The following is a 17,639-nucleotide window of genomic DNA, read 5'->3' as shown; positions in this document are numbered from 1 at the left end:
TCCTGGTGCCACATGCAGAAATAATATCCTAAACCAGCCTGGTAGTAGCAGGAAGGTAACATTACACAGCTAATTCACACATAGCTCAACAGCAAGATTTTATGCATAGTAGTTTATTTTCACATAGCCACATCCACAGCAGAACTATATGACACTTGTATAAGACCATGCACCAACTTCCATGGTGAGATACACTCTGCACTGACCGTAATAGATATGAAATTCCAGGCTTCCAAAAATATTCTCATCCGTATATGGAATGTGAATTTGATTTTGGATCTTTTAGTTTTTGAATACTTTAGAAGGTGGCTTCTTTTGTCTCCACTCTTTTGTCTCTTTTCAATCTTCCTAGCCCTGGCTTTTAATTTTTTTTTCCAAATATAATTCGAACATAGAATAAGCAAGGGCCTATGTGGAATGAGGTCTGAGTGCCCAGAAAGGCACTCCTCATCATCTTACATATTCTGATAGAAGCTGTAGGAGTCCATCATAAAAATGTTCTTCATTAAAACTAAGATTTTGATCTCTTTTCAAATACTTATAGAGGGACATCAGACATTTACATGAAAAATCCAAGAGGACATTTTGGTGGCAACTAAAGGAAGGAAAACATGATGGCAAAAATAGGTGTATAGATAGTTTAAGGAGGTTGGGTCTTTCCCAGAGACTTCCACACAGTTTCTAGCTTTGACTCAAGATGATTGTAGTCCCAATATACTATCAGGAAAGAGACAATAATTCACTGCTGTGGACAGGGTAAATGAATGGCCTGATGAAACCGGTATATTTCAACATCAGATTATGTGATATATTGTTTTTGATAAGATGAATGATTTGAGTGAATGAATGAATGCTTTTTTTTTTTTTGAGACAGAGTCTCACTCTGTCGCCCAGGCTGGAGTTCAGTGGCACACTTGTTCACCACAACCTCTGTTTCCCAGATTCAAGCAATTCTCCTGCCTCAGCCTCCTGAGTAGCTGAGATTACAGGCACCTGCCACTGCGCCTGGCTAGTTTTTGTAGTTTTAATAGAGACGGGGTTTCACCGTCTTGGTCAGGCTGGTCTTGAACTCCTGACCTCGTGATCTACCCGCCTTGGCCTCCAAAAGTGCTGGGACTACAGGCGTGAGCCACCGCACCGGGCCTAATGAATCAATCTTGACCCATGGATGAACCACAGTGAAAGGACTATTGCTGAAAGAAGTAGACAATGAGGGATCAAATATGTTGCTTTTTAAAATTGCTCTTATTTTCTCTTAGCCTTAGCTTCTCCATGTATAATATTAAAAATAAAATGTAAATATGGCTCTTTGATTTTGACAAAGAAATATGGTACCAGGGTGATAATAATAAACTGTCACTTGGGCAAAATTAAGTATCATCCATCCGTATAGAAATTCATCCTTCCCAAAGCCATAGCCCTTAACGCACTCTGGTCTAAAAATGTATTTGACTTTTATAAGCATATAGGCCATTTCTGTTCCTAATGTATAGCTCAAAAAAGTGACATCTACAAAATGGATGTGATTAGCTGAAGATTAATCAGATAGTTAGCAATGATGCTATCAGTAGTAGAGCCCAGACCCTATCATTCCCAGACAAGATCCCTTTCAACCCAGCTCAGGGCCCACACGATCATGGTTACCTAAGTTGTGGTGGCAGCTTGAATCTGTTACGCACATCATCCAGACGGTTGCCCAAGTAAGGTGTGTCCACTGTCACAAATATGGCCTTGTAGCCCGTTTTCTCTGCCTGCCGCACTAGTCTCTTGGTGACTTCTCGGTCCTTGTAGATATACAGTTGCAGCCAACGAAGCGCCTCAGGACCAGCTTCCGCCACTTCTTCAATTGAGGAGGTGGCCCAGGAACTCAGCATCATTCCCGTTCCCAGGGAGTGGCAGGCTAAGAAAGAAATGGAATGATCAAAACAGGCCTGGCATTGCTCATCCTTCCAAGCCTTTGTAGTTCAATGAGTAAGGGTCTCTAGAAGAGCAATTAGGCAATATGAAGTCAAATCTTTTAAAGAGAGAAGCAAGTCCAGTCCATACCATCTATTTCCTGACTCTACCTCCTCTGCTACAAATGGCTGCTGGATTTATTGCTGCTCAGTGTTTATTTCACATGATTAGAAATACACAATTCTGGCCGGGTGCAGTGGCTCACACTTGTAATCCCAGCACTTTGGGAGGCCGAGGCAGGTGGATCATAAGGTCAGGAGTTTAAGACTAGCCAGGCCAAGATGGTGAAACCTTGTCTCTACTAAAAATACAAAAATTAGCCAGGCACAGTGGCGGGTGCCTGTAATCCAGCTACTAGGGAGACTGAGGCAGGAGAATCATTTGAACCTGGAAGGCAGAGGTTGCAGTGAGCTGAGATTGCGCCACTACACTCTAGCCTGGGCAACAGAGGAAGACTCCATCTTAAAAAAATAATAATAATATGCATTTCTTTCCACACTTTCTATATGGTTCCTGAAGAAGAAAATCAGTCCAATAGTCAAAAATGTCTATAAATACTGGCAAAAAAAATTAAGAACAACCTGAATGTCCAGCCTTAGGGGATTGGTTAAATTGTAGTTCATATATAAAATGAAATGAAGATACCCATTAAAATTAATATTCTTATGATGATCAATTTTCTGTGACAATATGCTAAACCATGGTGCCTAGATATTTGGTGAAACATGTCTGAACGTTGCTATGAAGGTGTTTTGCAGATGAAATTAACATTTTTGTTAGTAGACTATGAGTAAAGCAGATTATCTCTCATAATATGAGTGAGTCTCATCTAATCAGCTCAAGGCCTTAAGAATAAGACTGTGGGCTGGGTGCAGTGGCTCACGCCAGTAATCCCAGCACTTTGGGAGGCCGAGGTGGGCAGATCATGAGGTCAAGAGATCGAGACCATCCTGGCCAACATGGTGAAACCCCATCTACTAAAAAAAAAAAAAAAAAAAAAAAGAATAAGACTGTGAAGGAGAAGGAGAAGGAAGACTGCTAAGAAGAAGAATATTTCTGCAAGGAGCCTGCCTTCAGACTGGAGCTGCAACATCAGCATTTCCCTGCCCACCTACTCTGCAGATTTGAACTTGCATGCCTCCACAAGCATATGAGCCAATTCCTGAAAGTGTCTATCTATGGATAGGTATTTTAGAGATAAAGATGGATTGAGATAGAGTGATAGACATATGTATGTATCTATCTGTATCTATCAAGAGAGAGAAAAAGATGAGAAATCTTCCAGAGGGAGATCCCATTGATTCTGTTTCCCTGGAGAACCCTGAGTATTACAGTTATAAAATAATATAAACATAGAAAGATGTTTAAAATATATGGACATATTAAAGAAAGAAAGAAGTTTAAAAAATGACATGGATTACATGATATCACATTTATACAAATGTAGTTATTGGTAGATGAATCTAAACAAACTAAATGCTAATGATGGGTGGGAGAATTATGGGATTAGTTTAATTTTTTCTTCCTTTTTAATTTAAAATTTTATCCTTCAAAATTATATCAAAGATATAGTCTACCATTTATGTTGTCTTTTAAAATCTAATAAAATGTGTGTGTTAGATATCCCAAGTAGACACATCTTTTTGAGCAAGGTAGCAGTTACGTTTTGGGGGGAAAAGAAGGAAGAAACGGGCAAATAAATGAAAAATTAAATAGACTCATCTAACTAATACTTTTAGAGGGTACTTGAAAGAACATGGGTGATAGACTTTCTTCCAAAAATAGGTAGTAAAATTGGAGTCAGCTTTAGTGAAGGAGAAACTGATAGCATGTTTATATGTAATATATAAAACAGTCAAAGCTATTATAAAGTATAAATACATAAAAGTATATTATGTGAAAGTATTCCTCCAAGTCATTTGACTCATCTGCGTGCCCACCACGCATCAAATGGGTATAAATATAGTTGTCCAAGTGGCACTCACAGGATGTTGATGGAAATCCAGTGAGCTGCTCTTTGTAAATCTACAATGAGAGGTTAAAAAGTTCCCATGATTCTCAAACTTTAGCAGGACAACCACATCCCCTGGAGAGAATGTGAAAACACAGATTTCTGGGTCCCACTCACAGAGCTTCTAGTTCAGTAGGTCTGAGATGGGGCCCCAGAGTTTGCCTTTCTAACCATCTCCCAGATGAGGCTGATGCTGGGTCACATTTTGACATTTAAACAGTACCATAGCCATTAGATAATAAAAGTCTCAGTTTAAGTGTAATAAAATGGATTTTGTTTTTGAGAATTGTTAATTTTTCAATGCTTTTGAAGGTGTTTTTCATACATGTTCTCCAGGTCAGTGGTTAGCGACAGAAGATCTGACTTGGAGGTCATCATGTCTATAGATCATTAATCTGTTTGGGAATTTCTTTAATAAAAACTCATGACTGGCAAAATATTGTCCAAAGCCCCCATTTTGTTAAGTAACAACACAAATGAACATCCGGACCACTGTCTGATTTTGGTTGAGATTGGGAAATGTGGAAAATAAATTCAGGTCACTTACTGCTGTTTGAAAGGAACACCAAGGGACCATTGATTGCTTGGATCAAAATCCTCTAACAATCAATTCGCCTAAAAGAAATTATGTCCTTGCTGGGCTTGCTGGCTCACATTTGTAATCCCAGCACTTTGGGAGGCCAAGGTAGGCAGATCACTTGAGGTCAGGAGTTCAAGCCCAGCCTGACCAACATGGTGAAACCCTGTCTCTACTAAAAATGCAAATATTAGCTGAGCATAGTGGTGCACGCCTGTAATCCCAGCTACTCGGTGGGGGGGCTGAAGCACGAGGATCACTTGAACCTGGGAGGCAGAGGTTGCAGTGAGCAGAGATAGCACCACTGCACTCCAGTCTAGGTGACAGAGTGAGACTCTGTCTCAAAAAAATAAAAAGAAGGAAATTATGTCCTGAAGAGGATGTTACTTAAGATCACACAGAGATAAGGAGAACTCAGCATGTCTGATCACTCTCCCAGGGCAATGATCTTTCTAGACTCCCTACATGCCTAAATGACTCCCTGGTACCAAGCATAGATAAATGTACTCTCTCACTACTTCAGGGCAATGACACCCAAGAGAGTAGGTTTGCCCTGTGCATGAGATACTGCCATGCGTTGGGAAGGCATGGAATCTTGGAATCAGGTGGGAAGGTCCTCTGTATACTGGAGGTACAGAATGTGGATGCACACAGGGTTCTGGCAAAGAGAATCACTCAGATAACAGCGCATGTTTTTGTAGTTGATACAAATCCATCATGTTGTCTAGCAGCAGTTGTGCCGATAGGGAGGTCAGAATCCACAAAAGGATTCCCTTGAACTCATAAGAAATAGCTACAGACATTCTACACAGATTACCAAAATGCCAACACACACACACACACGCACACACACACACACACACACACACACAATTTCTATTTCTCTCGAATCATCTGACTTGCAGAAGTGTCAGCCCTCACAAACAATTTACCCAAATCATTTGGGTATGCATATTTAGAGAGAAGCAAGTCTGGTCCATACCATCTGTTTCCTGATTCTACCTCCTCTGATACAAGTGGCTGCTGGAGTTATTGCCACTCAGTGTTTATTTCCCAATAATTAAATCATACATTGCTGAAATTTTGAATCAGAGTCTCCAAAATTCTTTCAAGAGAATGCTCCTGTATGTAGGGAGCATATCAGAGTCTGTCTAAGATATTATCATTTGAAGCTGGGAGAAAACAGAGGAGCAAAACATCAGGCTCCATACTCCCTGGAATAAATATGAGTGATCACTGTGATCTTAATCCACTTGTGACTATTTGCTGTGACAAAGTAAAATTATTGATGAATTACATTCATTATTTTTAATATGGTTTTATGTTAGAATGAGCTAAGGGAGTCTGGGAATTTATAAAGACCATTCAGAGAGGCAAATATTTGTCTATTTCTTAAGGACAGATCTGAGATGAAGTTGATACATACCAGAATGGCAATTATGTTTGTTGAATTATTAAAATACTTCCACTCCAACTGGTAAATAGCCACATTTCTGAAGTTAATAACCCTAGCCCCTGAGTCCCTTCAATATGCCATTGTGCTTCAGTGTGTCATCACTTCCTTTCCTCCTCAAGGAACCCCCAGACTTCCTCACGTTCCAGCAACTTAAACATCAGTGCCTGGCAGAGCAGGGGGCATCCAGCCTGTTAGAGCATTCTATCAAAGAGACACATGCACCTGCATGTTAATCATAGCACCATTCACAATAGCAAAGACATGGGATCAATCCATGTGCCCATCAATGGTGGACTGAATTTTTAAAATGGAGTACATATACACCATAGAATACTATGTAGCCATAAAAGAGAATAACATCATGTCCTTTGCACCAACATGGATGCAGCTGGAAATCATTATCCTAAGTGAATTAATGTAGTAACCAAAAACCGAATACCACATGTTGTCACTTATAAATGGAAGCAGAACATTGGATACACATAGTCATAAAAATGAGAACAATAGATGCTGGGAAATACAAGAGTGGAGTTGCAATGGGGAAAAGGGCTGAAAAAAAAAAACAACTATCTATTGGGAACTATGCTCACTACCTAGGGGATGGATTCATTTGCACTCCAAACCTCAGCATCATGCAATATGCCTTTGTAACAAACCTGCACACATACCCCCGGTCCTGAAATAAAAGTTGAAAAAAAAGAAAAAATAATGGGCAAAGGACCCGAACAGACATTTCTCAAAAGAAGTGATATAGCTGGTTTATAGATATATGAAAGAAACTTGGCATCTCAAATCATCGGGGAAATGTAAATTAAAATCACAATGAAGTATCACCTCCAACTGTTAGAATGGTTATTATCAAAAAGACCAATGATAACAAGTGTTAGTGAGGAGGTGAAAAAAAGGGAACCCTCGTGGAGAAAAGGGAACCCACTGATGGCAGGAATGTAAGTTATCACAGCCATTTTGAAAAACAGAATGGAGGTTCTTCTACAATGATGTTGATGCTCAAGAGACCCATTCCTCTTTTCCCTGGCAAATACAGTGTCCAATACTCACTACCTTTATGGAGAAAGCTTTTAAACGAGAGTAGAATCTTCTCCAGGGCCAAGAACTCCCTGTGAGGACCTATATAGGGAGAGAATATCTAAGGAGATAATTTCTGCATTCCCAGGATACACATTACTTTGGAGAGCTGGGAACAAATAATCCAAGAAGTGCAACCAGAACATGCTTTTCCTCATCCCCCATTCTAATCTGTTTACAACTTTTCACGGGGGGAATTGCAGAGTGAGTCTAAGGGGCTATCAGCACTTGCATAGTCCAACCATCAATCACTAATACTTGGAAGAAAAAATTTAAAGTTCTCAGTATATGTTTTTGGTTTCTCTACTCTTCCATTTGCAATGTAACTATAATATAAATAAACTATAAATATAAACTATATAATAATATAAAATAAATGAGATTAGTATCACTGCTTACTAACATCCATTCCCCCCAGTCTTATCTCAAAAAATGAGCTATGGCCAGTGGAATGATTTCTGTTTTACATAATAAAAGTTCATCTCAAACCCACCCATAATAAAGATTCTTATTAGAGTTAAATTACATGCCCTAGAGTGGGAAGATGCCACGAGGGTCTGCAATAACTTGACATAAGGTAAATGTAGCTCGACCTTTCTAAACTGCTCTTCAATACAGGGTTGTCTAAATTTCCTATGCTATGGAACCCATAAGCAACTGCTGAGATTTATAGCAACTCATCAGATATGAATGCAGTTACCTCTGGGATAGACACGAATTCTAAACTCCAATGTACAGCGATTTAAATGAGCTAGGGCAATGTACAGTGATTTAAATGAGCTAGGACAGGTAAACAGCTTTGGAAAGCAGCCCTGTGGCTGAGAAATGCAATTGTTCTTCTAGAGTTTGGTAGTTTTTTATCTTGTTTGTTTGTCACATCAAGCCTTAATGAAGACATTTATTTCTGATCCTGGTAATCTGGATGTAAAGAAGTAAAAGTAGGCAATCCATTGAATACATAAATTTTAGAGGCCTGGATACTAAGCCTGCCTGTCCCAAGTTTTTAATCAAACTACCTTGAAGACATCTCTCAATTATCTAGAGTCTCCTCGTGACTTCTCACTCATTTCAGGCAGTCATTCTAAACTTGACAGGCTCTCAGAGGACCTTGAAGGTCTTCAGAAGAGAACAATATCCATCTACATCTAATACTGTTCATGTTTGAAGTCTTTAACTATGCCTTTGACTTGGAACCAACAGAAACTTTCATCCCAGGCTCAGTCCAGGTCTTCTCAAGCTTTGAGGTGCATAGGAATCACAAGGGGATGTTAACAAAATTCAAATTATGACTCAGTAGTAGTTCTGTGGTGGCACCTGAGATCTGCATTTCTAACAAGCTCCTGAGTCCTGCTGATGCTGTTGTTTCAAGGACCATACTCTGAGAACCGTGAGGTAGACATTTTATTTCAAAAGGACTCATCCAAGTTAGCAGAATATGTGTGATGTCCTGAGCAAAGTTGGGGTCATTGAAAATGGGAGGGAAAGCCAGAGCAATGGCAGTGGGGTTGGTAGTGGTTGTTACATGGTTGCTAATGGCCAGCCATGCCTTGCTGATAAATCTGCCTTTCTTCACTGCTGGCAGCCTCTGGAGAGGGGCACAGGCACATTTGTGCATTTGCTTATGCATTCATCTCTTACTACTTCTAAAGCCAAGGAATTATGCTGTGTTCGTATGATAGCCCCTTGGTACACTTAACCATTATCTCATGACTTTGCTTTGATTTAAGTTGTGTTTTGTTTTTTTTTTTCAACTTGCTTATCCTGGATTTGTCCAGCTTCCTAGATCTCAGATCAGAAGCAAAAGGAAATGACAAAATAAAAATAAAGTGGTACAAGATGAAGAAGAGAGCAGTTACCCAAAGCTGAGAAAGCACAATTTACCAATTATAAAATAGTTTCCAAATGTTTAATGTCAGGGCCAACAATCTTACACATAGAAATAAGATGATGAACCAACAAGCAAAACTAAATAGTTATCATGCTGGGCTTGATGAGGAAGGAAATTACAATACATTTGAGAATGCTGTTCATCCACAGCCACCATCACCACCACCACAAAACAACAATAGAGGAAATCGAAAATATTAGTTATCAATGAGAGTAAATTATTTGGAACATAAATTCATGTGGGACTAATCATATACCAAGATTCAATTAAGCAACATGTTACTTTAGACCCAAATAATTTCTTTGAAAATAACTCTCTTTTATGGGAAGGCAAAGTCGAGCTTCCAAAATTATGGTTTTTAAGGAAAAAAAGGAAAGAGAAAGCAAAAAAGGGTAATATGTTCAAAGGGCCTGAAGTGTTGAGGTTTTCTTAGGTGCGTTTGATTAAAAAGCTCCTACAAAACTTAGTCATAAAAACAGCTGCACTGAAAATAATTTTGTTGAGAAAACTCATTTTGTCATCTGCACAGGAAGTCATTACGTAATGGGGAAAATATGCAATGACCAAGTACCAAGCAGTTGTGTGGTTCTAAACTCAAGGCCTGACGTACTGAAGTGTTTGTATAACTCTACACCATAATGTCCATTGAGTGTGTCATCCTGTCTTCACAGAAAAACTACCATCATAGAGACGCAACCAACATTGTTGTATGAATGTCTGAAATGGCAATTGAGATTAAGCAGAAAAATAAAGTTTTGAAGTCAGTGGTCTAAAAGAATAAACCTTAACTACAATAATGCTTGAAATACTTAAAAGTTGTCAAACAAATCTTAATTAACAACTTTTGAAACTGAACCAATTCAAACACTGCCAAGAAAGACCAGGAAACCAGACTTAATCTCTCCAGTGCTTTCATGATGGTCCATTGAATGAATCTGGAGCTATATAATCTTGAGTGATCACACTGCCACTACACCTCTAGACCTTTTTTTTACTGTATGAAAATATTCGCAAGGAACAATTAGTCCCAGCGACACCTTAGCTCTCCATCCTTGTTTTCACCGTATTTCTAAGGAAGAACTCTGCCAATAGACTAAAGCATTAACTCTACTGAAGTGATTCCTGTGTTGTTATTCTGTCATTTTACTGAATTGTCAAGTTCTGACATAAGTGGCAGATCACACGGAGACACAACACAGTGATAGGCCTTTAAATAATGGTTTTAAGGACTACTGAGTTGGCATACAACAACTTCGACCAACCGTCCAGTGTTTAACAACTTTAGTGTTGGGACACACATTTGATCCTCTTGACTTCACTATCACATTTTAATGTCATCAGGCACATTAACAATTCTAAGAATAAGCAATCTCATACTCTCAAGAAAGCCACCCAATAGCTTAAATTTTGGTGCAAAATCCTAGAAATCATTTGATGACTTTCTTTAATGTGGCTAGATCCTAATTTTTAATTGGTGTTTTAATTAATAATCTTGTTTCATTGCAAAGTAATTTTAATACTGAAGCCACCATCTTTATAAAAATACTTTAGCATAGAATTATACATTTTAGTATATGCATATATATTAAATGTCCATAATCTTTTAATACATATATAAGTATACGTAATGTGTGTGTGTGGGGTGTGTATGCCTACCCACAGAAAGAACATGCCACTGACTTTTTATTGTTAGCAAAGCAAGTACAAAACATAAAATCTGGTAATACTTTAGAGTGAAAGACACTTGGGTTCAAACCCCCTCTCCACCATTACTGGCACTAGACCTTGGTCAAGGGCTTTCTTCTTCTCTACTGTCAAACAGAATGAGAATAACTTCACAGGCCTATTGTAAGGATTAATCACAAGAACATAAAGTACAAGCATTACACCTGATACATGACAGGCACTCCACTTCAGAAAGAGTAAAAATTTTCCTTAAAACAAGTCCAGTGCTTTCCCTGGATTAGGTAAAATTGAGACTAATGGGGATATTTTCCTAGTAGGTATGCTGAAACATATATCTAGTTGGTCACCTAGCACAACACATAAATATATAAATCAATAAAGCTTTCAGAAATACATCGTTTGGACTTGGAGCAAAGGAAATGACAATTTTTCCTGTTGAATGGTCTTTCACTCAATGTAAAGGTTGATCACTTAATCTTGGAAAATCCAGAAAATTCAACAGCTAAAACTCTCACCTACACCCTCATGCAGTTATTTGGGGTCTGTGTGGCTCTTTGTGTTACTTTGCAATCTGTTCCACCTGCATCTTAATAGGTGGTCAAGTCATAGCTGAATCCCAAAACTTCACTTTGGAATGTTCTGGCCTTTTAGGCTCAAAAAGAAAGTGTTTAGATTTAATGGTTTTATGGCCCATCAAATCCTGTGTGGTAGCCTCTAATTGCATCCAGGGGCTGGAATTTCTTTTAAAACTTTTTTTTTTGACAGTTTAATAAGAATTTACTAATATGCTGAGCATTCCTGGAACGCATTAGATAGGTTTTAATTTTTCTTGATATGAGGTCCCAGCACTCCCTCATGTGGCACTTGCCCACATAACAAGTCAGAAACAAAAGGATAGGTAAATATTTAATCCTTTTTTTCTCTTTCTTTTTGATTTTTCATTTTTAAAGGGAGAAAAAAACCATCTCAAGTAGCTCCATGAAAGATGAAGGAAAATTTTATTGTAGTTACTGTGCATAAAACCTAAGAGGTTTCCATGATAATGTTCTTAAAGTGCCAGAGTATAGTAGGCATTTTATTAATTGGATATTTAAGAAGAGATGTTTTACTTATCCTGCAAGACTAAAATTTAGCCTACTGATACCACCTATTTTATATGTGTTAGCGTTTATGTTTATTATTGCTATTTCCTTCAATGTGTTAAATATTTGTAGAAATAATTTTGTATTTTCCTTTAAAAAACATAAATAACAAAATTCAAAAAAATAAATAAAAACCTGCTAGCGTTTCAAATGGATATGCCGTTATAAGTAGAGGCACTTATGAAATGAGCATTATAAGATTACAGCTATTAAAATGTTGATTAAATAATCTATTGAATCAATTTTTTATTCACAACACAGTGCATTAAAAACTGCCCTTCATTCAGTATTTTTCAGTTTCTTTCACTTTAAAAGACTTCTTAGAATTTTAATTTTTGTTCAATTTTATTCATGACCCATATTTTATGCTCCCAAATTTTGCACAAAGTCAATATTTCCTAATAAATTTCACTTTCAGTGGCTTATTTCATCTTCTCAAAGTTAAAAAGATAAAACAATAAAACATAGGATGTTTGCAATTAATATTTCAAGATGATGGCATAGTTCTTGCCTTAGGATTCTTGCTGCAGTTAATGACATTTGGAAATATCAGTAACAGACCAAGATATTATAGGCAGCACTGACTAAGTGATTAATAACCTGAGCAAAGAGTTTAACCTCTCTAAGCTTTGGTTTATAGATGACTGTAAGGATAGGTGAATAAATAATAAAGTCAAATTGTGTGGCACCATTAATTGCTCAATAAAGGTTGGTGATCATCATTTTTCACAAGACTTTGAGGTATCACTTTCTGAGTTTATCCAGCATTTATTAAAAATATATTTGTAGCCAGGTGCGGTGGCTTAAGCCTGTAATCCCAGCACTTTGGGAGGCCAAGGCGGGTGGATCAGAGGTCAAGAGATCGAGACCATCCTGGTCAACATGGTGAAACCCCATCTCTACTAAAAATACAAAAAATTAGCTGGGCATCGTGGCACATGCCTGTAATCCCAGCTACTCAGGAGGCTGAGGCAGGAGAATTGCCTGAACACAGGAGGCAGAGGCTGCAGTGAGCCGAGATCGTGCCATTGCACTCCAGCCTGCGTAACAAGAGCGAAACTCCATCTCAAATATATATATATATATATATATATATATATATATATATATATATATTTGTGTTTTTAGCAATAGTCAGAGATAGTTACATATCTTGTTCCTCTCCTATAGACCAAGAATGTACTTTGAGAAATGGAAATCAAAAGCATTAAAATGCTCACTGCCTCATCTAAACCCTCCAGGGCTGACATAAAGTACAGATTTTAGAAGTGTAAGAAAAGGTATCTCTATACTTTGAATTGTCTCCCATTTTGCATTTGATAAAATTTGAAATGGTATCAAAATCATTTATTTATATACTAAAAAAAGTGGCAAAGATTATCCACTTCTATGCCAATTTTCTGGATTTTTGTTTTTGGAGGTTTTTTGCTGTGAAAGTTTTTTCTTGTGTTTGTTTGTTTGTTTGTTTTCTCTTACCAGCAGAACTCTTTATTTAAAGAACTTGTCTTTTGAACACCAATATGCAACACAAGTAGCTGCATGGTCAGTGTCACACCTAAGTTCTGTAAGATCCCTGGGAACAACCCTAGCCCCCTTGGGACATGGCATTCAAACCACTGGTCTTGCTCAAGTAGCTCCCTTTATCAATGAAGAAATGTAATCCTAGAGAGTGAAAATGACCTGCCACAAGAAACGAAACTAGTTCTTTGTAAATTTCCACATAAATCAGATGTCCCAGATGGACAGCCCTGGGAACACTTGTAGCCCACAAAAGTATTTACTTTGGCCCACAAATTGTTACCCCAAACAGTGTTTTAGGGAATTTTGATTTATTTGCCCACATTTAAAAAACAGGAGATGTACATAGAAATCAAGATTTCTGGCTTCTCTTAAAATTTCGGAAGATTTGGCAGCTCCACACCCCTGCTCCATTGGGTTATCAAGCACTAAGCTGTGGCTGCACCCTTTTGATGGAACATGCAATCTCAGGTTCGCTACAGCCTCCACCCAGGGGCTGGCATTGCTTTGTTTGTTTGTTTGTTTCAATTTCATCTTTTTTTGGACATTTGCATTACAAGCCTGGCTCCTAAAGGCATCTTTTTTCCCCCCAAGGTTTTTACATAAAGCTTAAAATAAAAATATTTTTAGGAAAGAAATAGAAGTTTTTATTTCCACTAAGATGTAAGTGGAATATACTTTTCTGAAAGTGAGTTTTTGTGTGTGAAAGATAAAGAATTTGGGGACTTCGGGCTCTCAGAGGCAAATAAAGATAGTGTGTGCCCCATTTCTGTAAGCTTTTCTAGCATTTATTTCATGAACCCTCACAAAAACTCCTGCAGGAAAGAGCTCTTTTTCATCTAGGGTTCCCAGATTGAGCAAACATACTGAACACCTATGATTTGTTGTTTGTCTGAATTCAAATATAGCTGGCCATCTACGTTTTACTTGATAACCTTGTATTCATCATCATTTTGAAAATGAAAAGTGTAGCTTAACTGGTCACTCTACAACCATGCAGCAGTGTAAAAGTAGAGTTCAGTCCTCTGTCCCAGTTAACAAAGTATGTGCTCCACAGCTGCTAGAGGAAGGGCAGAAAGGCCCTTGAAGTTAGACTCTGAATAAATCCGGAGAATCAACTGGGAAAGTGAAACTATGATGCCATAGCAATTCTTAGAATTTTCTGGAGGCCAATTCTAATTACTCAGGTCAGACCATTGGCTGTGGCCACCAATGGCTTTCACTTAACTCTTGCTGACCACGCTGAGGGAGACAGTTCTCCAGAGAGATTGATAACCAACCCCTGTTCTCTAAATCTTGCCCCAATTTCTCTTCCTTGCTAGAGTCTTAGTCCCCGGAAACAGAAACGCTTAGCAGCCAGATATTTAGGAGGGTGACAAAAAAATGATCCTCCACAACAACTTCCACAGACTTCACAATATTCCCAAGGACTGGCTTGCTTGAGAGGATTTCCATATTATTTCTTGGAATGATGGAATAAATCCAATAATAACTTCATAATTCCATGTGGATTTTCTGAGTTTTCATAAATAACTCTCTGCCTAATACGAATATTCTTACACATGTTACTTAAATTCTCCTCTGGCTATCTATAGCCTTCAGTTAGCTATTATCCTGGTTTGCATACTTCCAGAAGCCAAAAATGACACAGAGATGTGAGAGCAAGTCATCTTATTTGGAAATGATCTCAGTGAGTCGAAGGAATCGGGTAGTGAGAGAAGAATGGGAAAGAAGCCAATAAAAGATGGCATGTTCATGGGCAGGTAAGTTCTGTGGGCAACTGGGACTCAATCCTTTCAGGGAACACTGGGTGACCATATTAGAAAATGCTTTACTTACCCTGATTAAAGAAAGCCGGGGTATTTATCCACCTACTGCTGTAGGGTTCCCTCATTAGCTAGGGAACCCTCTCCCCCATTCCCCTACTTCTAACACATCTATCTGTGGGCTCCTGTTGCAAGAGAAAATGTCAGGCAAAAAGTGGCAGGTCTGATGGAAATGGGAAGCAACAAGGGAATACCTCCATGGCACCAGCAGCATCTACTCCAGGCAGTCATTCTTTCCTTGCAAGTAACCCACTATCCCACAACCAAAACACACCAGCCAAGGAGTACTCATAAGCTGATGACCATTAACTTTCTGGATATACCTAAATATTGAATAGACAACCTACAGTTAGTCTTTGAAACATAGGTGAAAGCTTAGAAACCCTTGAGAGAGGTTTCTAGTACAAATACAGCATAGAAACTCTGCAGATGCTGCCCTAATAGGAACCCAAAGGAGGATCCTAGATTTTTGAGGGCAGCATGTATACACTCCATTGTCTTCTCCAGTTCCTCTGTGATCTCGATGTCACCACCCTCTCTTTGTTCTGCTGGTTCCAACTTACCCAGATGTCTATTGTGTAACTAACTCTCTTGAGAGGCCTGCTTTACATGTTCCTAAAACTATAAATTAATTACTTCCAGGGGATCACAGTGGTTTTCTCCTTATGACACTTCATAAGATTTTCTGAAATTAAGAGTTATGCAAAGTGGTGAGGAGCCCAGATTCTGGAGACAGAATACCTGGATCTGAATCACATCTCTATCACTTATAAACTGTGCATTCCTAGACAGGTTACTCAGCTGGTATGTGCCTCAGTTTCTCCTGTGTAAAATAGGTTTAATAATATGACCTATTTCTTCAGGCTGCTCTGAGGCTTCAATGTTGTAGTACTTGTAATATACTTAGAATAGAGTCTGGAACATGATTTTATAAGTGTTAAATAAATCTAAGAGGATAAGACTGTAATAGGCATTTAATATCCTCTTATGGTTACTTCTTGAGGAAATAGTCCTACTCATGCTGTCAAATCATAGTGTCTAAGGAAGCTTTCTTTTCCTCTTTTTTCCCAGCCCAACTCCACAAAGAATAAAGACTGGTCTTGGAACCATCAAAAATGACTTGGAGAATAAATCTGTCATTGATTACCTACGAAAAACTGTTTTCTCTGGAACTCTAGCTACTTGCCCACAAAATGGGGACAGCAACACTTGTCAAATATCAAATAAAGTAATAATGTGTTGTGGTTAGGCTTTGTGTCTCCCTCCAAATCTCATCTTGAATTGTAATCCCCAGGTGCTGAGGGAGAGACCTGGTGGGAGGTGATTGGATTGTAGGGGCAGTTTCCCCCAGGCTGCTCTCATGATAGTGATTTCTCACAAGATCAGATGGTTTTATAAGCATCTGGCATTTCCCTGCTTGCACTTCTCTCTCCTGCCACCATGGGAAGAAGATTGCTGCTTTCTCTCTGCTTTCCACCATGATTGTAAGTTTCCTGAGGCCTCCTAGCCATGTAGGACTGTGAATCAATTAAACCTCTTTCTTAATAAATTACTCAGTCTCCAGGTGTATCTTTACAGCAGTGTGAGAAGGAACTAATGCATGTGTGAAAATAATTTGCTGGCTCCAGGGTGCCTTACCCAGTGAGCTCTGCTTGCTGCTTCTCTGCTTTCTTTCTTCATTTCCATTCTCTTCATGGTCCCTTGCCTTTTTTTTTCTCTCCTCTTTTAAATCTAATTTTTATCATCTCTTCCTTGCAAAATAATTCAAAGAAGAGTTTATAAGAATGAGCCAAAAATCAAAGGAGTATTAAGTCAGGAGTACTCTTATCACTTACAAATAAACACTTGTAAATTGTGATCTTTGAAACTAAATATGTTTTAGGACCTGACTATTGTTTGCAACTGATTTCCTGCTCTTTTAAATTAAAACATCTTTCCATGTTATTGTACTCTTCCTATATGTTTTAATTCGATGTTGTTTTTATGCATTGAATTAAAAAATATTTTACAACGTATTTCCAGTTAAGAGATGTTTAGGTATTTTTTTTCTAATTTTTCTCCTACTGAAAATAAGAGGCATGAAAGTCCTTGCAGAAACTCTTTTTTTTTCCTCAACAATCATAATTATTGTTTTGGAAGTCCTAGAAGAGAATTTTTAGCATTATATGGGATTCACATTTTTAGAGCTTTGATATAAAGTGCCAAATTATTTTCTAGAAAGACTGTTTCACTTTACACTTTTCTCAACACTATTTGAAAATGCACGTTTTCTCCCTTACCTAATCATACTACCTGATCTTAAAATAAAAATTTGATATTCAGAAAATAAAATAGTTGGTCATAATTTGCATGCCTTTGCTTATTAATTAAACTGAATATTTCGTATGTTTGTTGGTCAATTTTATGTCTCCATTAGTAAATTTCTTATTTATATCTTTTGTTTATTTATTTCTCTTTGTCCCTTTGGGAAATATATTTTCTTGTTCTTCAAAT

General features: G+C 38.0%; 1 protein-coding gene across 1 annotated transcript in view; it reads right to left on the bottom strand.

Moving 5' to 3' along the window:
* The window catches only part of HAO1 (hydroxyacid oxidase 1), a 52,492-nt gene that overhangs the window by 26,588 nt on the left and 8,265 nt on the right, over positions 1-17,639 (bottom strand). Inside the window, exon 3 of the mRNA XM_003933214.4 lies at positions 1,645-1,900. Coding sequence (XP_003933263.1) covers positions 1,645-1,900 — 256 coding nt within the window. The remainder of the gene's footprint in view (positions 1-1,644; positions 1,901-17,639) is intronic.

The sequence above is a fragment of the Saimiri boliviensis genome, chromosome 9, assembly GCF_048565385.1.
Source record: "Saimiri boliviensis isolate mSaiBol1 chromosome 9, mSaiBol1.pri, whole genome shotgun sequence".
Lineage (NCBI taxonomy): Eukaryota > Metazoa > Chordata > Mammalia > Primates > Cebidae > Saimiri > Saimiri boliviensis.
Note: the sequence above shows the minus strand (reverse complement) of the source record. Positions and strands in the feature narration are given on the sequence as shown.